This window comes from Tympanuchus pallidicinctus, unplaced genomic scaffold (assembly GCF_026119805.1).
Source record: "Tympanuchus pallidicinctus isolate F22 unplaced genomic scaffold, pur_lepc_1.0 scaffold3, whole genome shotgun sequence".
NCBI lineage: Eukaryota > Metazoa > Chordata > Aves > Galliformes > Phasianidae > Tympanuchus > Tympanuchus pallidicinctus.
Window position 1 is genome coordinate 82,627,529 of NW_026294747.1, and position 24,909 is coordinate 82,652,437.

Consider the following 24,909-nt stretch of genomic DNA (forward strand, 5'->3'; position numbering starts at 1 on the left):
ATATTCTGCTGTTTTTCTGTACTACTGGCCCTTCGTGATTCACTGCTGTGTTTTCTGTTTGTGTCCATAGCAGGAGATGTAGTGCACCCAGAGGTCTCTTGCAATATCCCAGTTTTGTAGTGTAGTGGCTGGGCTCTGATGTGACTTGCGTTTGCAAAAGCCAGCAGTAACTTCACAGCAGCACATGCTGTCATGAGGCTGTATTAAAAGCCAGGAACAAACCCATAAAATTTGCTGTACCCTATGTTATTTGAATAGGTGCTTTTTCACAAGTTGATGTCATGGAATCAAAACAAAATGCTTCATTTTTGTCTGTTTTGCTCTGAATCGTGGTTGTTACTGCACTATAACAGAGTTCTGCTTCCACCTTCCATCTTCCACCTTCTCCCTACAAAAATCAACCCATAAAAAACCTGTCTGGATTTTAGCCACCTGGTTATAGTTAGTTTCTTATTTTAAAATAGCTTTCAAAATAGATCAGATATTACACCGTTAAAAACAATTTTCCCTGTAGGTATTGAATATCAGACAGGGCTTGTAGTAATAACTGATAGGTATCTAGAATAATCTTCAATACGGACTGAGACTACAAAGATCTGTCAATCACTGCATTTAACTTTAAACACAGATGATTTGAATTCATGTAAGCAGCATGAGGAAGTCAAAAAGATGGAATAGTGCTGTCAGAGAAAAGATGATAGGATTACCTCTGCTGTTAGCCTTTCCTGCTACTTGTTTGAGATACTAAATCAAGGTGAAGTTTATGAAAAAGGTTACAGCAGTGGTTTCTAACTCTTCATTCCTGCTGGGATTTTCCTATTATAAATCTGCTGTCAGAAATAAGTGCTTTACTTGTGGCTTAATTTTATGCAGGCACAAACACCTTGGTTCAACACGTTTTGCCAGAGACAGTTTTGACTGTCTTAATGCAACAGAGTCCTCATTAACAGGACCTGTGAAAAAGAAAAATGCACACATGCTCTTTTGTCGTTGGTCATTCATGAACAGTCCGCTGAAAACTGAAATGAAACATAAATCCTGAGGTGGTGCAGAGCTGGTGTGGAGACATGAATGTTTGAATCGCACAGCTTATGTGAATTATCCTTCTTGAAGAACATTACACTCCACCTTTTGAATGAATTTTCATTAATGTGGTGGAAAAGCTCACAGTTTCTATTTGTTCTGCTGTGACTGCTGAATTTAGCGTTATCCCCAGTGTCTAACCCCAAAGCAAACACCTCCACTGTGCTGATTTTTCCTTTTTTATCCAGCTGTATAACAGTACAGCAACTAAAACAATGGTTTCAGAGAAGCTTATCAGACTTTGACTTGCACAGGTGATTCTCCTTTCAAAAAGCAAGAGCCATAGGTACAGATTTGTGTTTGGTTGTACTTTGCTGGCTTCCTGATGCATTTGTCCTCTTCATTTGGAATTCTGCATTTAAAAAAAAAAAAAAAAAAAAAAAAAAAGGCAAGATCAGCCTTCAGAAGTGATAAATGCCCATTTGTACATTCCCTCCTAATTTTGGGAGGGTCTGATGTTTCATATGTGCTCCATGTAGATTTGTCAACTGTGTCAGTTATCATCTTCTAAGGAAAATGTGAATTTTGCTTGGAGCCACTTAGTCTTTTGGAACTTTGTCCAAAAGAAACAATCTCAACTTGCAGGAGAGGGAATCTCAGATCAGAGGAGAAGAGGCTCATCATAGTATTGGGTTCCCAGTGTGTGATTCTGAGTTGCTCTAATATCAGATCTAAAAAACCTAACTCAATATCACTTTGGTACCACTTGGAGCTGGGAATCCATTCTTCATGCAGTGTTATGAAATGTGACATTTCAAAATAGAATGTTGTTTCGGTTTGAAGGAGTATACTCAAACTCCACCTAAAATAAAATTTTGCCTTATTTTCCAGTCTGGTCAGTTGCACTGTGTTTTAACAAAAATGCTATCTCTTAATTTTGATTTCTGCATCTCATATTTTAAAATCAGCTCTAAGTACAAAGTGAGAAGTGCTTTTTAATGGAAAACCCCCAACATTTCATTCATAAACTGTCAAAACACACCATTTTGACACTTCTACCACTGTCTCTTCAGCTTACTTTTTTAAATTTCTCCCCTTCTGTGAAGACGGTGGCTACATTTTGCAAAAGACTAAGGTTTGTGAGTCTCCACCTTTTTGATTGCTGCAGTATTTCTGGGTTTCATGATAGGCTGTAGATAGAATAGTCAACTCATGAATTACAATCTGCTTTGAATTATCTCTGCCAAATGCTTCTCTTGCGGTGAATTCATTGGCATGTATGCACATTGTGTTTCCTCAGATGAGGATGACAACCTTGTTGCAGACTGGCTTGTGGGATCCCCACTTAACACATGTAAACTTTGCAGCTGTGATTTGTCTTGCAGCTGAAGGGACATAGGAACTGAATCCAGCTGCTGCTTTCTTTTGTTTGTTTTTTTTTTCTTCCTTCCTAAGTGTATGCAGAGAAGCCTCTCTAAGTGAAGGACTATGAGGCAGTATAGCCCAGTTTACTGTATTTAATTTATGGTTTGCATTTTGAGTAGTCCTGTGTGGTGGCAGGAGGTAGACTTGGTGGTCCTTCTGAATCACTTCCAATTCAGGATGTTCTTTGATTATCTCCATTTTCATGTGGTTCTCCTGGCTTAACACCCTTGTCTGTAGCTGGGTGCTCCTGCAAGCTGTCTTTACGTTGAGAGAAAAGGGAGTATTTTGCCTTAGAGGCAGCCTGTTGTACGGTACTTCAACAAATCCATTTTCTGAAGTGTGAAAGATATAAAGTAGCCACAGACATGACTTTCCTGGTGAATCGGAACTGGAAACTGGAGGCAAGGAAACAAATTGCAGTGCCCAGCTGCAGTTTCATCTCACCCTCATTTCAAGTGCAGATTTAGTCTGCTTGCTCAGTTCTGATAAAACTGAACACACACAGAAAAACATCCCTGGCCCTCCAAGCTGAGGTGGCTTTTCTAATCATAGCAATCTGGGACTTGTGGGGGTTGGGAGCTTTTTTTTTGCATTTTTTAAATAAGCATAGTAAGACCCAAGTTCTCTAAAGACCTTGAAATGTTCACTTGGGAATGCAAATCAGAAGGCATTTCTGTGTCAAACAGGTACCTGCAGCTGGGGATGTCCGTCTTCACGTGCCATCTGCTCAATTGCAAGTAGGGGATTTTTGATGCCAGGAAGATTGATAAGCTGGGGAGAGGCTGGGAGGAAGGAAAAGGCCTTCCTCTGTGGGGGCTGGAGGCTGTGAAGCATGAGCCCCAGCAGAAAGAGGGCTGGGAATGGCCAGAGCCACTGCCATGCTACAGAGAGGGGGAGGGAGGTAATTAAGGGTTGGGAGGGGGTGCAGCAGGCCCAGGGAGGCTGGCTGGGTGGTGAGCAGCGCTTTGACTGAGGGAGGCCCAGCAGCCTCCACAGCAGCTCTGATCACTCACCCCAGGGAGGTGGTGTCTGGCCAGGAGCTGGGAGACCAGGATTTTATTCTACTATCTGCAGCAGTTGTTTCAGGAGAGGCTCTGGGCACCCTGGTTTCCCCACTGCTGGAAGGTGTTGCCTGCTGACAGCCCTTGGTATCCCTGAAACTGAGATAGCAGGGGAGGAAGCCTCTGTGCTTCTGTGCACACAGAAAAGGTGAAATTAAAGCGTGGCAAGTTCAAAACTGTCAGATAGAATTCCTTTTTCACACAGGCTGAAGCGAATCAGGGCTAACACCGGTGACTAAGGTGAAGCGGCATCAGTGGGAAACTGAATTAAGCGGAGGTCGCTTGGTGCCTGTTGTAATAATAACACAAGTCACTGTGCCTTCATCCAGCTGCTCTTCTGTAGTTTAACTTTTTAATGAAAAAGATTTTTAAAGACAAATGTTGGAACAAACCTTTGCTCATGTAAAATGCTTTTGCCGTATGACTAATGGTTAGTTTTGAAGTGCTGAGCAAAATGTATGCGTGTGTGTGTGTCAGGGCAACAAAGAGGAGTTTTTGTGTATTTGCTGTGGAAATCGTTTATGAATATAGTTGTTTTTTTCAATTATCCTTGTAATACATCAGCATTCTTGTCTCCACTTCTCTCTGTTGAGGTCTGTGTATAAATGCAAAGATTTGTGCTCTCAGATGTTGCAGTTACAGGAGAAAATTCTATACTTTAAGCGCTGATATTTTTTTTTATTTGTTAAGTGCCTTAGAAAGGAGAAAGCAAGAGAGATGTGTGGAAAAGCTGAAGTAAAATCATGGCCATGCAAACTATGTAGCCATACAACTAATTTTAGGGTTTGGGGCCAAAATGTTACCTCATATCCTAAAAAATAAAGGGAGAAGCTCTTAAAGGCCTACCCTGTTTGAGAGCCCATACCAATGCCTAGAGGAAAAGTTTAGCTCAGCGCCAGCTGGAGCATTTGACCTAACTTGTATTAGTGTGGCCTCACTGACCAAAGCAGAATATGGAAGCAGAGAATTAATTTACTCCACAATGGCAAGATTTTGTAATCCTGCTCAAGCAGAAGCATGATGGAAAATAGGAGAGATGACTTGCGGAGTCTATGAAGTCTTAGCCTCTGCGTCAGCAGTAAAAATCCCATAGGTTTCACTTGGTCTGCCATGTAGTTAAGGTTTTAAGCATCTAGTGTCCAGCTGAGGTAATGATCTTCTGTGACCGACCTGCAAATCAGGCACCGTGCGAATGCCAGATACATCATCTGCACGTGTGTGTTTGTGTAGTATGAAAGCGGCTTTTGTTCTACAGTTGCTGCTCGTGCCATAGGTTGTGGGGACTGGTTTTCATTAACATACTTATGCTTTTGTGCTTTAACACTATTACATGATCTGAGGGCTTGAAAATGACTTGAGCAGGCCCAATCCACAAGATCTGCCACGTGTCTGGGTGCCCTTCCCAGGGCAGGAGTCCTTTCATGCTGCTGGCATGGCACGATTCCTGCCAGCAACACCCTGAGGAACAAACAACCTCCTACAGGTTTCAGAGGTTGTGAAAATCCACATGATTTAGCAAATCCCTCTTTATCCACACAAATGAAGTGTCCCTATTGCTTTTTTTTTCCTCACGGATAACGCAACTGGAGCTATGCTCCAGTAGGATAATTTAAATTTATACTATTTGGTTTGGGAGCTAGCAGTCTGTAAATGCTGCTGTAAGCTTCTGCTGCTCCACCATTATTTCATGTTGGCATTTTTATTTGAAGACCCAACCATGGCCAAGAAAAGGAAACTTCTGTACTTTTCTTTTTGTGCTACATCTTCCAACTGGAATATTTTCAAGTGCAATAGAATTGAACGTGAACTTTGGGGAGGGAGGAAGAGGAAGAAAGCTTGAAGAGGTGATAACTCCAATGGTGCTCTCTGCAGTTCAGTTCTCTGGGGACTGAAAAATGCTTTCAGTCAGTGTGATGTTGCAATAGTCCAAAAGAGGAGAGAAAAATCCATGTCTGGTCTGGACCGACCAGAAACTAAAAACAAGGGACACTTTGAATTCTGGGACTTTCACCACAACTGAAAACTGTGAGCAGGCCAAGTAACTGGAAAATCAGTTCCTTGGTTTAGAAAAATGCTTCCCTGAAGAATCAGAGGCAGCTTTCCATTTTAATTAGAAAAGAAATGATTACGTTCTGAGGCACTGATTCTAATACTTGAACCAGTGTGAAAGTTTGCATTCAGAGATGTGAAGAGATTTGGATAGTTTACTATCAAGATTTGTGAAATGCTACGATAAAACAAAATTCTGTGACGTTTCCTTGCCATTTGGCTGTGATAGTCTATCATTTATCACAAAGTGGAAAAGTAAGATCTGTCTTTGCAACGTACCAAAAAGAAGTCTGACTGCAAACACAAGTCGGGAAGAGGCACAGGAGCTGGAGCTGAGTGGTGAAACCCTAGACCAGGAGATGGTTATGAGAAATCATATATGAGGAGACCTGAGAATTCCCCAACCAGGAGTAATTGAATGCAGTAATTGTTAAGGAAAGCTTTAAAAAGAAAGGTTGAGTAAAAACTACTTATGGAGTACTTGTTTTAAGAGGGAAGTGTAGTAAATTTCAGGACAAATTTTTAAGTGGCAACCATACAGACACAGCCTATGCTGTAGGCAAAATAAATTTTCTGAACTAAATTACTCCTCTCAGCCTGTCAGGGTATGGTGTTTGTTTTCTGTGTGAAATACATATTTCCTGCATTGCACTGGTACAAGAACAGCTGAAGCCTGATAGGAGGACTCTAGGGAACTGGTTGTAATACCCAGTGGTATCACCTGCTTCTTATGGGACAGTGGGTGAGCCTTTGCAGAGATTGGCACTGCAGTAGAAGGGATAGGATCAGAAAACCCTTTTGGGATGTGGTGGACTGATACATAACTAGAATTTAATTTTGCAAAAATCAGTAAGACTTAACAGTTTTTTCTACTAGTCCTGCACTTTTAAAACTGGTGTATTATGCCTAGTGTGCTAACAATAGAAGATGTTAGGCTAAATGTATTAATTCCAGAGAAAAAGAGTCCTCCAATCTTCTGCGTTACAGTGATATATAAATGCCCAACATTATGAATTATATATATAATACGTATTTTGTGGTTACATTTTGATGCAGTGTTTTCTTCAAGGAGATTCAGTCAGTATGCTTGAATCTGGTAAAAGAATTATTACTCATACAGCCTGTACTTCATTAATGTATGCAGCCTCTCTTTTACCAAAAAAAAAAAAGCAACATACCACAACAAGATGAAAGAAGATAATCAAGGGAGTTGGAAGATATTAACAAGTTCATATAGTGCTGTGATTTATTCTTGCTGTTGCAGAACTGTGATCAAAAAGGATACAGGTAGACCTTTCTTTTTCCAGACAATTGATGAACAGTACAGACGGAAACCAAAGGAGGGATGTCACATGCTTCTATTCATGTCCTTTAGGTTTCGTGGCAATACGGTACTTCCAGACATACATTCATCCAATCTTGCCCTTCTGAAATTCTCTTTTCATATGGCAGATATAATGTCAACAGAAAACACGACTGTCTGTACTAGTTCATAAGGACAAGATAACATGTTGGGAGTGTGACACATCAGGACAGGGAATTCTGAAAATAGACCTGGAACTTTATGATGTTCTTTTTATGCAGTTAGAAGTTTTTTATGGAAACTGGGCAGAGATACCTTGCATGTGTATGATTTTTCATGCTTTGTGCTCACAAGCTCAGGCTCGCATGAAATTCTAATCAGAAATTTGTTGCATGTTGCACAGAGCTTGGGCTAAGATCTCTTCACCTCTGTTTTTTCAGTATTCATCAGTGAGTAATCTTCCTTGTTTTGGCTAACTGAAATACATTTTAGGAGGTAGCTGTCTGTTGCCAAGAAGAGCATGCGTGCAAGAATATTTCCATCTGGGATGACTAACATGTGCCCAGTGTACGTCCAGTCTCACATCCCACTCTGCAAACAGAATCCACTGATGAATTAATTCTCTTCGTGCTTCAAAGGGCAGTCAAAAGATGAAAGTGAAAAACTGGATGTGTTTCAAAAAATCACATTATATTAAAATAGGCCATTCAGACAGATTGCAAATCATAGATTTTCAAAAATGTGAAATGTCAAGCAGTCCTATTTTTAAGAAGTATGTGTTTCCTTACTTGTTGCATATTTTGCTAGTGTTGGAAAGTATGTCGTCAGTGAGGAAAGACAGTGTTTTGACTTTTCCTCAGGATAATGCCGATACATTCAACTTGTTTGATCCAGGCTTATGTCAGTGTAAGCATGATGCATTTGTCCTTGCTCAGTGTAATTCTTTCGTATCAGAAACAGCAAAGTGAATTTGAACTGCCATGAATATAAAAGTGATGCAACTTTTCTAGTACTTCACAGTTGCAAAATCAAGTCTGCTTCTTGTGAAGACACTTGATTTTATTGCATGTGTCATATTCACAACCAAGCCCTCTCATGCACCCAGGGAGTACTGACGCTGATGTAAAGCCCCATATAATAACCTGCTGACTTCTCATATATCTGTGACTTAGACAATAGAATATATGATTGTGGTGCTAACTTAATTGCTATTTTGAAGATATACCTTTAGTAAAATTCTTGTTTTTAAAAACAGAGCTATCACTCTAATTCAGTATATCTGTCAATACTTAAAACCGTAAACAGAAGCTGCAACTTCTTAACAATCTCAGAGGTGCAGGTCTGAGGAGGTAGAAGTCCTCACTCCAAGAAGAATGCACAGCATGCTTCTTGCTGTTTAAATGGTAGCGCATATATTAACAAAGCAGATGCTTGTAATTACAGAAATTCTGGGGAGGAGGGGGGGGAGGATGGGGGGGGGGAAGCTATTTAGTAAACTGTTTGAGTAGAACCTGGACTAACTGCCTAAAAGTGGTAATCTGAAATTCAGGCAACCAACAAATATAAAATGTGCACCCAAGGAAAACAATATTCATCTCAAGAATTAAACCCATAAGCCAATGTCATATGAAGTCTTAGATGTAATCACTGTATTCTAGCTTGCCTTGAACGTGCCTAGTATGTTTTTATAAGCTGTAAAAATAAATACAGTGATTTAAAACACTGGAAAGCCCAAGCAGTGATGAATCCAGCTCTGTATAAATGCGAGGCATGACTTCCTGAGATATCTGTGCTCTCTGTGAACGTTTGGCCCAGTTCAGCACATCTGAGCTTTTCCTCTGCAGGTGCCAATGAGTTAGCCACATGTTTGCAGGGCTTCCCCCTCCTTTTTATGGGGCTGCAAAATGGTGTTCCATCCTTGCGGAGGCCAAGCAAAAGACCAGACTCACTGAAGCTAGGCAGCATTTGAAAACTAGTAGTTTACAGGCAGATTAAACAAAACTAGGTTTGTAGAGAGAAGTCACACTTTCTTATTAGAGCCGCTTCTATAGGTGGGAAAAACGTAAAGCTTTTAGACATGTGAGACCACCTTCTGGCCTGTAACAGAAGCAAGAATGTTCAAAGCTAAGTACAAGTTGAAAACAATTGCTCTGTTTTTACTTCATTATGTTAAACAGAGCACTGTTAGGACTAACTGGCCAGCTCCTAGAGCCCAGAGAGTCGTCAGGCTCTGAGTTAGGAAGAAACGGTATTTGGTCCAGTGATGTCGGTCTGTATTAAACCCACATATGGCTCCACCAGTTTCAGCAGACAAACATTTTGTTTAACCGAAGCACTTAGTGATCATTTTGATTGAGAAATGGTTTATTTACAGTAAAAGACAGGGTGGCCTTAGTGGGTAGGATTCTAAGCTGAAACTCTGAAGTCAGCCTTTCCTCTCCACCCAGCTGTTGGTTGACTGAGCGATCTACAGAGAGTGTGGGTCTATGCGTCAGCCTCAGCATGGTAAATGGGGATAATAAACTGGTCTCCTTGCAGAGTCCTTTGAGATCTACAAAGAAGTGTTACACAGCAGCCATACACTTCTTCATTACTAGCTCTTTTTCATGTGGTTCCTTTAATAGACATTTGGGTTCTGATTTAGATCATCTGAACAGAGTGTAGCACTACTGGTCTAAGTAGCAGCTCTGTTTGCCAAATATGACTGGGAGACTCTTACTACTGCTATGTAAGCTGTTGAAAAGTCATTTCTCTGAACTTCCCCACGTCATATATGCTCTTACACAGGGAAAGGCTATTTGTATTCAGGAACAACAGAGCTGTCATCACCTCCCTGCACATTTTCTGCTATGGCATATGCAGGCTAACTAGTGTATGTGGAAACAGATAAGCATGTACACACTCACAGGCTCTTCAGTAAATGTACGCTCACTGTAATCTTTCTCTCATTAAGTAAAAGAGAGGAAAATGAATGCCAAAGCTTTTCCCATTCTGTAAAGTATATGAATGTGCACAGTCGTTTGCACATATGTCTGACTATCCTTATGCACAGTCACAAATGTATGTACTACGAACATGTACAAACGTGCATACATCAACATTATATAGTGAATGATATATATAAAAAAAGAAATGGCAAATAAACATTCAGCTTGCAAAGCCAAGTAACATTGAATGTTCTAGAAGGCAGATTCCCTGGGCATCCTTACTTAGCCCTTTTGAATGTCTGCGATGATACGGTTTTTATTATATGATAACACATGGTGATTTTTTTCCTTAAGAGATTTCTGTTTCTGCTGATCAGTGAGAAGTCAGTTTTTTTAACATTTCTAGTTCTTGTTTTCTTCCACTCAGTGTTCTGGCCTCAGATCTCATGTCCAAATGTTACACTGAACACAGAGAACATTGATTGCCTTCCAACATTTGTTTCTCTAGTGCACCCTGTACAGTATTACCGTAGTCATGCAAAAGTGCTGAAGCACAGAGAGAAGGGGCAAAAATGTCTGAATGACAACAATTAGTCAAAACAGAAAGTGAGAGATCTGGAAGTTGTGCATGCATAGCATTTCCATAGCACTTTCCATTCAAAGCACAGGCTCACTTGACTTCAGCTTCCCTTCATTTCAGACCCACGTGTCTCCTGTGAGCACCCAGAAAATGAGGCCAAGCACTGAAAAGGGAGGAAATTCCAGAATGATGTCATCATGCCTACACGTGGGGAGCTAATCGTGCCCAGGCAATCCAAATTCTGGCATTGCTAGCATTTTAGCACTTGGCTCACAACCATATCATTCTTTTAGCTGAATTTTTTCTTTAGAATATGCATACATTTCTCCATAAATAAATAAGGACATCTGAACTGTATCAAACCTGCTATAAGCTCTTGCACAGTCTTCCCAGTAAAACTAATGTATTGATGTGTGCGCTTTTGGACAAAAAGGCATGGCATGTGTTGTAATAACCTTTGGTTCTTCTTCCTGCTGCAATTAGATCTGGGGAAATCTAGGGAAACTTTGTTTAGATTGTTCCCAGAAGGGGAAGGAAGGGGAGTAATGGAGATCTACCTTAATAGGTGCTGAAGTATCACTACAGCCCCTGCTCCAGCTGTGCCATAGTCTTTAGTCCTCAGCTTTAGAAGTAGGAACAGCAATAGACAGGCAAACAATTCTGCACACAAAATCGGGGAGGTCAAGGACTTCTGCGGGACAGGAATATATTTACTTCATTACAGTCTGAAAACTTGCTACAAAAGAGATTCTCGGGTTTCGCATTAGTGACATTGTCCCTATGCATTAGCATGTTACAAGGCAAGTGTTGAAAAGCATAGCATGCTGCCTTAAAAATCACGTGATTTTCAGTTAAGTCTTAGGGTTTTTTTGTTGTTTGCTTTCTGCATGTTTTCTCAAACCATTCACCTTTTGAAACTTCCCTGTGCAAGCAGACAGGTTGGAAACAGGTTAAAAATGGAAGCTGAAATCCATATATAAACAATTAGCCCCAAAAGCTGGTGCTCTAAGGAATGAAAACTTGTAAAGCAGGACTCACAGAACTCCAGTGGGAGTTGGCTTCATTAGGTATCTACCATAAGTGTGTCTGTATGCATATATCTGTACACTGTTCTGATCCTATCTGTGTGCATGTGTACCTGAGATTAGCACAGTATTCCCTTCTTGCTCTGCTGGTCCCTGCGCTCTCTTCTCACACCTCTCATCTGTTCTTTGAAACTGGGAATGTCTCTCTCTCCTCTGTGCATCCTCATCTCTGCTAGGCTGAGAACAGATGGACCTTTTTACCTCTCTGTGTGTACTCACGGTGAAATACACTCTCTGACCCTCTGCTGGTGCTGTGGGATGCTAGCTGCCTTTCAGACAGTATGCAGAGCAGTGTATGTGCTCTGTTGACTTAAATGCCCTGGCTTGCTCACTAGAAACTCTTTCAAGGAATAGATAGGGTACCTAGAGAAACATGATTGCCAAGTGAGGCATCAAAGTGAGCGTACGTTGTACCTATTCCTTCCTTTTCTCTGAGCTTTCCATCTTTTCACTAGTGATAGGGGAAGTGATGGCAGATCTTATGTCAAGATTTCATTATTTTCCCAAAAGGGGAAAGCATACTGTCCGTGCCGAGACACTTCCTTGGTTTTGTGGCTAAGTCATGCTCTGTAGCTGAGATGTCAGCTAGCAGCCAGCACTCTGTAGGCTTCAGGGAGGAGTCTTCAGGTAGGCAGTGATGGGAATAGAATGGTGCCTATTAGGTTATTGAAAACAAAATGCAGCTGTGTGTTACTGTTGGCTGAATGCAACCTGTCAGCAGCAACATCGCTGTGAGAAGCTGGGGCTGATCATAATCAGTCTGCATAGGAGAAGGTGCCAGTAGCCGAGCAGCTCGAGCATCACGACAGTGTCCCTTGCTGCCGCCAGACACACTGCTGGTGTTAGAGCAGTGAGTGGGCCTGCAGAAGGTCGTGTCCTGATGGGCCATATGGTGACAAGTGGGTTGCTCAGAAAGCCCCAAAGGACCTACCACGATTTTGCTGATGGCCGGATGCCTCAGGCCAAGAGAACGTTTTTCTGTCACATAGTGGACCCACGCAGTGCACCAGTATTTACTGTGCCTTGATGGTACGTCTTTGCTCCAGAACCCTTCTCTACACAGCCTAATTGTTAATTACTGTAACTCCCACTTTTAGTATCACCTCTATTGCCAGTGTTAGCAGTTCACTGGATCTGTGTTTGTACCCTCTGGACGATGTGAGTGGGTTGGATGCAGGGCCTGGGCTCTGGGGAGTGTATTGCATTGCTCTAGCTGGAGAGAAGTAAGGAGGTCTTGGTCTGTCTTTCCAGCTCTACTGCATTATGTTTTGGTTTGGGCAGTCAGAACTGCTGTAACTTCAAAAAGGCGTAAAGAAAGGAATGGTTTGCCCTTCTGAATAAAACAAGAACACGTGAATGTGGGGAGAGGAAAGAAGGGAGAGAGGCATTTGCATAGGTCAGGAAAGGTCATTAAAACATCTGGCAGTACTAACTGACATGTGTCAAATTTTAGTGTTCATTAAATTTATATTAATGCAAGAATGGCTCTTAAGCTCCAAATGCTGCTTTTGGTTGCTGTGTTCCCCTCGTTGACGGTGATGACTTTTCAGAACTGTGCCATGCTTATTTGCTTACTAGTGGCATCTGACCTGAGGTCAGACTTCTATTTAACCCCTTCCTGTAGGTCAAAAGATAAATTAATCTGCTGAGAATTGAATTGGAAATGAGGTGTCTGGATAACAGGTGTCCCAACTTTGGAATAGCTGCCAGGCTGAAACATGTTTGCATCTGTTCTCATGCCATCTAAGAAGTCATCTCTGAGGTCAAGGAGATATTCAGATGTCATCTGAGATGGGAAGTTGCTACAGGGAGCACAAGTGGCAGGTGCCCTGGGTTAGGAGATTGTCTTGCAGTCTGGAGGTTTGTTTCTGAGAGGGACACTTTGAGTATAGTAAATGTTTTCACTTATGCTTTACCTCTATTTAGTAATAGATTATGATTTTTAAAAAGACAGATATATTATGTCCCTTTCCCCTTAAAGTGGAGAATCTCACAATTTTTTTTCATTGCTTTTTTCAGAGGATGAAGATGATGAAGAAATGGTGGAACCAAAAGCACAGGATAACTTGGAGACAGAAAATCAAGACCAGAAGCAGGAAACAAAAGAAGGTACTTTAACAAACAAAAATAATTTTGTTACAGTTTTAAAGGACTTGATCCAGCATGTAGTTATTCCACAGGTACTTCTGTTATAGGGAACAATGCAAGAGTGAAATGGTCACAAGTTCTTTTGATTCAGGGCTTCGTTAATTGTATTAAAGCAAAACACTGCATCCCAGTGACCCAGCATAAGATTTCTGCTGTTCAGAAGAAGCAACATGTCCTCATAATTTGGAAACCAGAGATTTTTGGATTCCGGGACTGGTGCTTACTTGTCCTCTGGTTTAAAAAGCCTACTTAAGTGAAAGATTTAAAATGTGAATGCCGGGCATTCCAGCAGCTCCAGAGAGCTGGTTGATCTTCAAAGGTACTTAGAGCCCATAACTGTCTGTCTGCTTGAGAGGGGCAAAATTAAACCTGGTGGGGCCAGGCATCTTCCGGCAGAATGCCATTTCAATGGAAAATGTAGACTGTCAAAATATTTTGTGGGAGTTTTCCCCAGGGAATTTAAGGCCAAAACTGAAGCCAGGCACTCCCAGGTCTTCTATGTCTTTGGATTGAGACATTCTCAATTGTTACAAGGGACAGAAATTCAGGTTACAGCCTCTTTCTTGTACAAGCCTGTGTTAAAGTGGTTTATGTCAGCACTGGACGCTCTAGATGCTCCTTCTGCCTCCCATTTACTTTGACTCGTTCTAAGAGAAGGATGTGTCTTTCATATCTGGGAATTTACTGAGTATTGACTGTTTTGCATGGAATTTGGGAAAAGGTCTGAAATACCAGCAAATTCACTGTGAGAGGAAATCAGTTTCTTGTTCAACATTTCTTAGCTTTTTATTGCCAGGTTTGCTCATTGTACTGTACACCTTATTGAAAGGTAACTTACTTCCACAGGTAGGGCCTAAGTCACTTCATGCTGTAGTGATCATTATCAGGATGATTCTGGTTTTGTTTTTCACGAGACAGACTCATTATAGAAAAAATGTGGAGTTAGTTTACAGAGAAGCCCATGAAATCACTGACTGTGACTGTGAATAAGCAGTGGGTGCTTCTTTCTCATCCAGGGGAGTCTTCATGACTAATGTCAGTGTCAGAAAAACCAGAATCTAGGGTATACTGACTGCTTTTTATGGTCCGCATACACGGGAGTGAGCTGCAGTACTAGCCATACTGTTCTGATTATGAACTAATTTTTCTTCCGTCTTAAGAGCATCATGGAAATCATCTGCTCCTAAATCCTACAGTTCCCATTGTTCGTTTGGTTCTTGGAGAAAAGAGAAGGGAAGACCTCACTCCTTCCCCTTCACATCCTTCTGCTTCACACACTGCCCCCGGTCACCACTGGCACGGGCAGAAGAGAGCAGCAGTGACAGCAGAAACAGGAGTCACAGAAGAGACTGCAGAGACATGAACAAGAGGCACAGCAGTAGAGAAAAAATGACTTTTTCAAAAAATTATCTTTCCTCCTAAAAGTGTGGGGTAAACTTACACGAGTTCAAGCAATCAGTGGCCTAGCACAGTATCTCTTTTCCTAATGACAACAGGAAGCCATAAAAGCTTATATCACTGCAGTTATGCATTGTCCTTTGTTGCTGAATGGCCCTATGTGATTCAGCTAACAATTGATCCCATCCCCATCTATTTCCACATAATAATAATGCTAGCTGAGAGAAAGCATGAATTCCTGTATGAAGAAAAGAAGAAAGAATCTAAATACACCGCAGAATCGATTTGTTCTACTTTTTGCTGGACTTTCAAGCAAGTCTTTTTATGAACTTTGCTGACCAAGCACCATCTTCAACATCTTCTATTCCTTTCAGTCTTGGGCACACGCTCCCCTTCCCTACCTAGCAGACCATGGGAATGATAGGTGAGCAGAATTAGTTCAGCACCAGTCCCTCACACACAAACTGCAGAATGCAAAAGCAAGGCACAGCTTGTTTAGCAGAACCGGCTCTGTGAGGTGCTAACAATTGACTGAGTTCAAGGAAGAAGAAAAGATGTTCATTGCCTGATAGAAAGTGAACTTGACCCACAGTATGTGTCATGACAGAGATTAAATAGTGGCATGTTGATAGCTAGCATTAAATGCTGTGAGTCAAATGAAGCAATCATCCCCAGTCGACAGCGAATGGAGTCCCATTTTTATTGTTTGGTGTAGCTCCTTCCCTTTTGGCTTCAGCCCTTTTGCCAACAAATTCCTGTTTTCCTCTCTGTTGTAATCGCCCTTCTCATGTTCTGAGCAACATTCAGAGTTTGAAGCCATCGTTTGTGTTTCATGGAAGTGATTAAAACCATGTTACAAGTCAAACAGGAGTTAAGAACATTTCCTGTCGGTAGTGCACTCTGTGCGCCTACTCAGAATTAATAGCTTTTCTGCAAATTAGCACATAATGGGTTAAAAGCATGTTTATGTTGGCATTAAGCACTCTGGCTTCTTTTCCTCTGCAAGGCAAGACAATATTTTGCAAACTTTTTAAAGAATCTCTAATAGATATTATAGTGGCGCCATTCACACTGCTATATAGTAGTTAAGGCTGTGTCAGCACTTCCATTATGAATCCTGTTTTTCAGGGATTTATAACCCAGCCGTAAAAATTTGCTCTGGGCTGAAATTTGGTTTCAGCTCAGGGAGCACATTTTTAACAGATTAAAAAAATCAGCATGGCCTTTTTTGAGTTATAGGAGTGTTAAAAAAAAAAAAAAAAAGCATGGGAGAGGGAAGTGTTCGGAGAGAGAAGCAGACAATTCTTTTGTGATCATAACTCAAAAATAGGTCGGTATGAAAAATAATGATTGGACCCAGTCCCTTTCCCCAAGCCAACGGGACAGGAGTGCTCTATTTTTATAATGGTATTTTAAGAGGAAATGTGATTATTTTTTTTTTCTCTCAGTGGCTTATAGGTAGTTTGATTTAATTCTACAGACGTTTATTACACAGTTAATTTCCTCATCTTTCCCCCGCGCTTCCCCAGAGTTGCTCTGCAGGGTTGGGTGGGACAGTGCAGCAGAGCCCTGAGCAGGGCAGAGCGCAGCGCTGGACATGTCCCAGTGTTGCTGCAAGGCACACGAGACACCTGCCCATCTGGCATGACCCCTCCATTACCCTGGGGAAGAAGGGCGGGCAGAGCAGTAGACCCACAGAGTAGGGGTGGGAGGTGGGAACCTGACTGCTGAGCTGCTGGAAGCATGTGAAGCCTGACGATCCCGCCGTGTTTCTTCCACGTGGCTGCCGGCTGTCACCCATGTCTCACACTGTGCTGGGAAGAGCCAAGTGTGGGATACCTGCCGGGGAACTGGGCTGGACCTTGCCTGTTCCCAGCCTCTCCTGACCACATAAACAAGAGCCTGGTCCCAAATTGTGGCATCGGGTGGGATGGGGCTTTCCACCACCAGAGAGCTCCGGAGCTCCACCTCAGGCGCCTCTTTGTGTCAGGAGAAACCACATGAACAGCAGGACGGGCTGGGTCTTGAAAGTGGGCCTCAACCTGCATTTATCTGAAGCCCTGGATATATCCACAGAAACCAGCATGAAAGGCTGTGAAGGGGGAAGCTAGGATCTGCAGCTTCAAAGACCCACCATGCCTTCCCTGGACGTGGGTACAGGACTGCGTATCTGTGGTGTTCTCATGGTGCAGGTGGGGAGACAGTCCAGCTCTCACCGAACCCAGCATCAGGAGAAGAGAGGCAGGACAGGCTGGTGGCTTGGTCCTGCAGTCTTACTGGTGTGTATAAGAGCCTGCAATTCCACAGTTTCTCTGCCATCAATCCCACACCTAGGGCAGGGGCATCTGTCTTTCCTGGTAGCGCAGCTCAAGGACACAGGGTGTGCTCAAGGACGCAGACCCTCAAGCCCCTGCAGTGGGTGCAGCCCTGCCCAGCAGAGCTCTGAATTCAAGGCTCCACACACTGCTTTTCCAGCACTGAAAAATTCCAAATGCGCCTCAAAATCTCCCATTCAGCAATTGCACTGTGCAGGGACTTGTGTTTTAAACCTAGTATAACTCGCACATGGCATCCATCAAACTTGGACATGGCATATATCAAGTCTAACATGAAAGTGAGACACCAGAAAAACAGGAGGCTTGCAAGAAGACAGAGACCAAGAGCTGCAGAGAGCTGCTCAGCACCTCGCGGTTCTCACACCTTACATTTTTGCTGTGCTCAGTAGTCAGCACATCTGAAGTCTGCATGGATTTAAATGTGCACTGAAAGAAATAACGCAGCTCTTAAAAGGGTTTTGCTAATCTCCTTCTGTCTCTCGTTATATCTCTGTTCTCATAACGAGGCTGCTTCCTGCTGTACTGTTTTTATTAGTTCACCCTTTCTTTCATTCCCTTATGCTTGCTGGTCTTATTTTCTTTTTTGCTTTTAATGGATTTCACTTATTTTGCCAGGTTTTTACAATTGCTTACATTGCAGAAGAATATTCTACTATTGAGCTTATTTAAATATGGGTCATTCTCTGGTTTTTAAATATCTTCTTGGTTCCCTCACAAGATTCAAACCATCTTTTATAAATACTTCTGAATTTGATCCTGCACTGTTATCACAACTCTTTGTTTACCACTGTCCTGCTACTGTCAGATAAGTACAAGACTGGAGCATTTTTTACTTAGCAATGTAGGGAAACGCTTTTGTATCAGCTTTTTTTTCCAAGTGGGGGGCTTCCGTTTTGGTAGCATTCATTGCTCTTCAGGCAATGAGCGTGTAACTTCCAGCACTGGGAAACAAAGCGTCGTGCTGGGCTTTGTTAGACGGGGAGGGTTAGATGTGGTGTGTTTGGTTTTAACTCCAGGCAGAGAAGATACTTGATAGAAAATGCTGAATTCTTCCCTAGAATTTCAGGAGATACTGTCGCATCATACAGGTCTCTGTAACAAAACAAAACAAGAAATACTTTGATCAGCTACTTACGTTTCTCGTAGTTTTCCTTGAAGAGAGTCTGTGTCTCTTGAAAGCTGAGATCAAACTAACCAAAAGCCTCCAGATAGGAAGAGAAATTGCAGAAAATTACATAGATTCTTTTTATTTTATTCAGGGTAATGGACAGACAGGAACAAGGAGAAAATGGAAGCAGCTCTGTAAGATAAATGGTTAGAAAATCTTTAGAAAATCTTCATATTTGAGAGAACAAGCTTGTATGGTGTTTTTTTTTTGTTTTGTTTTGTTTCTTGCTTCTACTCCATGTATTCACAGTAGTTCAGAAATGTTTTATAGTGGAAAAAGTAAAGATGTTAACATTCTTGCAAGGAGAGATTGCCTCAAATAAAACTTCAGAGGCAGACGAATGAAAGAAGAAAATGAGGTTAAAATATGAAGCTTAATATCGCCAGGGGGCATCTGGTGTGTCAGTCGGGTGGATGAGGTAAGCTGATTTATGCCCTACAAACTTTAGCCAAGGTGTTTCTGATGCCGAAGAGGGTTTAATGAATAGACTGCTGGCCTCCCACAGATCGCTGCTAACTGCAAGGGAGATTTTGCTGAGGTAGAACTGCAATCATTTGTGTCTCCATTGCTTGTGAACACCCCACAGCTCCCAGGCTGTTTAGTTTTTGCTTATCTCCTTTCTGTTGATCTTTTGTTGCATTTTCTTTGTCAGTCCACGTCGGCAAATGACCAAATAATAAATTTATATCTCCAACCTGTACAGACTATTTGATTTAGCGAATAATCTTCAGCACTTGGAGCAGTTTAAAATGAGTTTTCTAGTTGCATTTGCAGCAATTTGCTCCCCCTTTAAGCCATTTTGCTGCACTGTCATGCTTGTTGCCTTTGATTCTCAGAAAGCAATGCTTAGTGGTGACAGTGGGATTTTCCCTCATTACAGGCTTCCTTGCCAGATCAGTTCCCCTAGTGCCAATTACTGTTTGGTAGTGGATGCTGCAATAGGTCAACCTGTACTTTTTGCTACTCATTCTCTTTTTTCACATGCATTGCTTCTGTCTAAAACACTTAGAGGCAGATTGTGCTCCCGCCTTGGTAATAGTTGCTCTACTGTGCAGGGGGACTGTGCAAGGAACAGAGATTGTCCCTGGATGTGTGGAGCTCTGCAGGGACCACAAACCTGGTGGCAGGAGGCAGAGGGCCGAGGCCATAGGAGTCCATCGGGGCTCAAGTTTTAACTTCTTCGCTGCTTCATCTCCTGAGTGCAAAATTGCTTCTCCACCTTTCACATTTTTCTTTCCCTCTATATTTAGACTGAGATTTTGTCTTCTAGAGCAAAAGCTTTGAGCAGGTTAGGCAAACCTAATTGTGATGATAACAGCCTCTCCTGAGCACAGAGTGTGCTCTAAAACCAAATACTTAGCAAATTGGGAAGCTGAGCACTGCACAATTGCTGGCCATGGTGTTTCCCCTGCCTTCTGTGCCTCCAGATCCATCTTTGCCCCAGGGGCTGGTGGTGGAGTTGTATCCAGGCAAACACCTGCAAATGCCTCTTTGGACAGCTGTCAGCAAAAAACCCAGCAAGAGCCATGGGGCATGGACTGGTGAGAAAGGGTTACGTCCCTTTCTGTAACTCTGCAATAAAGCTGTCTGTTTGTGTCCATAATCATGAATTTGGAGCAGTGTTCTCTGTTAGCATAACTCCTGTGGTGCCAACAGAGCTTTCCAAGCTGGGAATTTGACACAGTTGCAAAGTTGGTTTGGTGTAACTATACAGATGCTAATGGCATTTTTTGAAATGTAAGTGATTCTGAAATACAACTAAAATGCTTGTTTAAAATCACATGCTGGCAAAGGCATAACTGACACAAAACTTTGCTATCTTATCACTATGACCCTGCTGGTGTAATTGAGAACAGAATTTTGCACCGCAGCAATAACAGTATCCAACTTTCTTTCCTTAAATGCTCACATTTTAACTGTAATTTACCAACAGGTCATTAAACTGACAGAGAAGTGAAACTGGTGCTTCCTGAAATTTTCAGATGAGGGGTCATGCTGGGAATACCCTTCTGAAATGAAAGAGTTGGTATCTCTGCCAAAAGGAAAGGAGCAGCTCCATGTTCCAGGGACCAGGCTGTCCTGCCTGAGGTGACTCCCACCTGTCCCAGGCAGCCCTGGACAAACAGTGTCCACAGTGTATTTGTTGCTCTGGCTCTTAGGATTGCCTGAGAGAAAATGGAGTTTGGTCAGTCACTTTAGATTTTGCTGCCTCAGAGAGTGTCTTCAGTTATTTACTTCACTGCTTCACAAAAGCCCGAAGACAAAATTTATCAGTGATACCAAGAAGAAATTGGAAGAAGGGAAGGGAGAGATTATGAGAGCCCTCTTAATACAAAGAACTGTACTATAAGTTGAGCAGATTATTTTATCTTTGGCTCCTCTGACAGATCCCCTGTTACATAAGTGTTCTGCTTTTTCAAGCTAAGCATTGCCTAAATGTCAGTCAGAGCAATTTCCTGAAATAGGAACACTGTGTTTATTTTATCTGAGGCTTTAAGTATTTTCCATTGCAGAATAATAAATATGTAAGATATAGGATCTCTTCTATGTAAGTGCTACTTTCTGGTAACGCACAGGAGCATATTTAGATGTGCTAAAGAATTCGTAGTCATGATTTTAAGAGTAGAGCTTTGATTTTTGCCCTGATGGTGCTACAGCAAGCTTTCATGTCTAAAGAAACTCAGTGAAGATGTTGATTCATTTGGAAAGGAGTGAAATGTCATACTTTTAAGTGCATCTTTTAATTTTCCAAGCTCCTCCCAGAGAATTGACAGAAGAAGAAAAACAGCAAGTTCTCCATTCAGAAGAATTCCTGATATTTTTTGACCGGACAATACGTGTAATTGAGCGAGCTTTGGCTGAAGATTCAGACATATTCTTTGACTACAGTGGCAGAGACGTAGAAGAGAAAGATGGGTCAGTTTTGATTTGGTTACTTTTGTATAATAAGCTTATATAAAGAATACCAATGCCATTGGTATTCACTGGAAGCATTAATTTTGAAACTAAACTAAATGCTTATATAGTTAAGAAAGGGTTAAAACCTCCCCTTGAAGTCTTGGGTGAGTTTATTAGTCTAAATTATTTTGTAAAAGAGTTTCATACCTCATTGCTGTTTTTCTTGTGTTTTTTTTTTTTCCTTTAAAGTATTACCCAGATTGTTGTTGTTTGTTCAGTTTTTGGATGAGAGAATCATTGAATAATAACTGAAACATAGAAACGTACACACAGATATGTAGATGTGCATGAGTACTTTAAGAGGCATACATCTGTATGCTTCAATACTGGTATTTCTGCAGATACTGCTGTGCTGTGCACTGTGTGGCTGAAAATCACAAGTCTCCCAAAGTATCTGCAATCTAAACACGTAAGACAGAAGGTGGCACACTGCATGTTCAGCAATGGATAAGGAGTGCAAGAAGCAATGCTTGCTCATGTGACAGGAAGTATTTAGGTTTCAGTGGCTGTGTATCCAGCACTGAGCTTCGGCCAGTCACAGTGGTGCCAGAAGGCATCTGCCATCTCCATGACTGGGAGGAGATACTGTAACTTGAAGATTTTGGGAGTCAAAAAGAAGAGAGATTTGGTTGTAGCTTGGACATGAAGGTTCAGAAAAGGAGACGCTGAATGCCAGGATCAGACCTGGTCTTGAGAGAAAGGTGGTAGGGGTGTCCCAAAAAGAGCCAACTAGAGAAGGCAGGAAGGCAGTGGAAATTAAGAAATCTGGTTGGGTGAAATATGTATAAAATTTGTTCCATGGTGCAAAGTCCAAGTCTAGACTCTTTCAAGACTGTTGGTGAAAGCAATTAACTCAAGGTGGCAAACTGTTCCAGAGGTCTGAGAAAAAGTAGTTGGAAACTTCTGCACTGATTTTAAAAGCATTTGAACTCTGTTACTTCAAGAAGAGTCACTTTGTTTGAATTCACAGAGATGTTCAAGCAGGAGCCAACCTTTCTTTTAACCGTCAGTTCTACGATGAGCACTGGTCAAAGCATCGTGTTGTCACCTGTATGGATTGGTCTCTGCAGGTAAGATGTGAAGCTGGAAGATACGCTTCTGTACGACTTCCAACTTCTCCCTAAAAAATATGACCCATATAATTTTTATAGAATGAGTAAATGAGTGTTTCTCCATAATGCAGATTAGCAGGCACCAGTGAATTTGTCAGTTTATTTTTTCCTATATATGCTGCTTGATCTTCAAAGTCAGGATTCTGTATTAAAACTATAGGTTAAAAAACCTACCTACTCCCCTTTTTTTCTCCCCTCTCTAGTCCTTCATCACATGGAATTCCTTTTAGGACAAAAGCATTAAAATCATATTAATGAAAAATAACAAAATAATTAACATTTCATTTTAATGAGCAGTTATAAATAATAATATTGAATCATAGATTCTATATATTAAAATGAAAACAAGAATACAAAAAATTTTTTGTTATTTTTTATTTTTATTTTTTTAATGTTCTAAAACTCAAAGTTTAAAAGTGTCTGAGCAATTTGAAAAGATCAAAAAGAGGTCTTTCTGAAAATTTTGGGTCTTCTCTTCAAGTTGTGAAAGAGCAGACTGCAGTTGCCCAGGGCACATGCTAAAGTAATGTGCCTGGAAGGTATCCAAAATATGTGCACCACAAAGCACTGTCATATTGCAAACTAAAACTGGCGGGAGAGCTGCTTCAGCTTCCCCAAACCAATACAGCCACATCAGCAGGGGCAAAGAAACCAGGTTAATTAGTTACTCTGTTGGAGAGCTGGGATTAGTCTGTACACATCATCACAGGTCCTGTCAAATTTTTTGGTCCCAGTTTCACTCCAATTGCCCTCATCCTCTATGCTTCAGCTCCTTTTAGCCTGATCCTAAGTGTCAGCCTGGAGTGGAGAAAAGCGAGTCTGCTTCAGGGTCCATGGTACAGATATAATGAAATTGCTCCAGGAGGACATAGAGTTGTTCCTGTGGTGTGTTTTTACTAGGGAGAGGATAAGTAGCACAGGACACGGTGGTTCTTGTATCCCAGCCTATTGCCTTACCCTCAAAATGGCCACAGGGCCGCTTCCATCACTCTGGATGCTTCTCCAGGAGAGTGGCATATGCTGCACGAAGGCCATGCAGGCCTGACTGGGGCTAGGGCTGTGCTCACAGCAGCCCACTGCAACCTGCTCCATGTGTGCAAAGGCTGCTTCTGACACCCACCTCATACCCTGTGTGCAAAATGAAGGATTTATCCCTTTGCTATTGTACAAAATGTCAGCTTAAGAGCAGGTATGCACTGGTGTGATGTGGGTGGCCTATAAGCACATATGGATTTCCACAGGAATCAAATATAAGCCTGAGGAAACGCTTATCTTAGGTTGTTCACTTGTTCAGGGGCTGGAAATTACATGGAATTCTTATCTGATATTTTCCTAACAGGCAGCTCTGACTGTATTCCCAGGGCAGCAAGAAAAAAAAGCCGCCTCAGAAGAGCACTGCCAAATGTAATTGCTCAGCCCCTGGGGCGCACAGACATGTTCTGCTTCCCACCTCTTTGTTCCAGGGTGGCCCCTCCTGCCTTCCCCTGTGTTAACTCCTCACGCTCAGCTCCCTGTCACCCTACTTCTGTGCTTCTGGGCTTCTGTGTGCCGAGGCTCCTCCACGCTGTCTGTGGCCTGGGAGGAGGCACCAGGTCTCGCTGACTTGCCCCGAGGTGTGCATTGCGGCTGGGGCTGGAGACAGCTGGAGACCTTTCACCTGACCACTAGCTCTGCTTCTCACACACACTGCAGGCCATGGTGGTGTCCAGTGTGCCAAAGGACAGCTCAAATAGTCATGAGAACTGCGGAGTACGTTGCTCAATGTTCGGTGATAGAAGTGTTGCTGCAAAACATCCTGGGGGTGAATAAAAGCTTAATCAAACAAAGGGACTTCATGCATTGATGAAACAAGTTATTCTGTTCCTAGTCACATGTAAAACACGGTCCTAAACGTGTGATCATTCATACCACCAGCTCCATGACTCTCTTTGGAGCAAGGGGAAGATTGACTCAATCCTTCATCAAAGAACTGAGGGAAAAGCCCAGAAGAGTGAGTGTAAACAGAGCATGGGATCACCTTGCTTTGTCTGTGAGGAGGTAACAACTTGCCCAAAGCCAAGAAAGCTACAGCCGCAGGGTTACTGCTGTGTCCTCTTGACTCTCAGGCTGCAGCCCTGAATGCTTTTTCACACTGCAGCATTTCCATGGGGGAATTTCCTGGGACAGATGGATGCCCAGTGAGGACTGAACAGCCGTAAATGCAAGTTGATGGAACAGTCCGATGGATTTATGGTGGTGCATTTGGCTCTATTCTTGCAGAATCAAAAAGTCTCTTCTTGGCATTGCTCAGCTGGATGTGACTCTGGTGTGTATGCAAACCTGAAACTGTATTTCCA

At 42.1% G+C, this 24,909-nt stretch overlaps 1 protein-coding gene across 7 annotated transcripts in view; it reads left to right on the top strand.

Annotated features, from left to right (window-relative positions):
- DYNC1I1 (dynein cytoplasmic 1 intermediate chain 1) overlaps window positions 1-24,909 on the top strand; it is a 181,513-nt gene that overhangs the window by 83,695 nt on the left and 72,909 nt on the right. For all 7 annotated transcript variants that reach the window (XM_052692390.1, XM_052692394.1, XM_052692397.1 and 4 more), the window contains 3 exons: window positions 13,473-13,562; window positions 21,257-21,419; window positions 22,432-22,531. In XM_052692390.1, coding sequence (XP_052548350.1) covers window positions 13,473-13,562; window positions 21,257-21,419; window positions 22,432-22,531 — 353 coding nt within the window. The remainder of the gene's footprint in view (window positions 1-13,472; window positions 13,563-21,256; window positions 21,420-22,431; window positions 22,532-24,909) is intronic.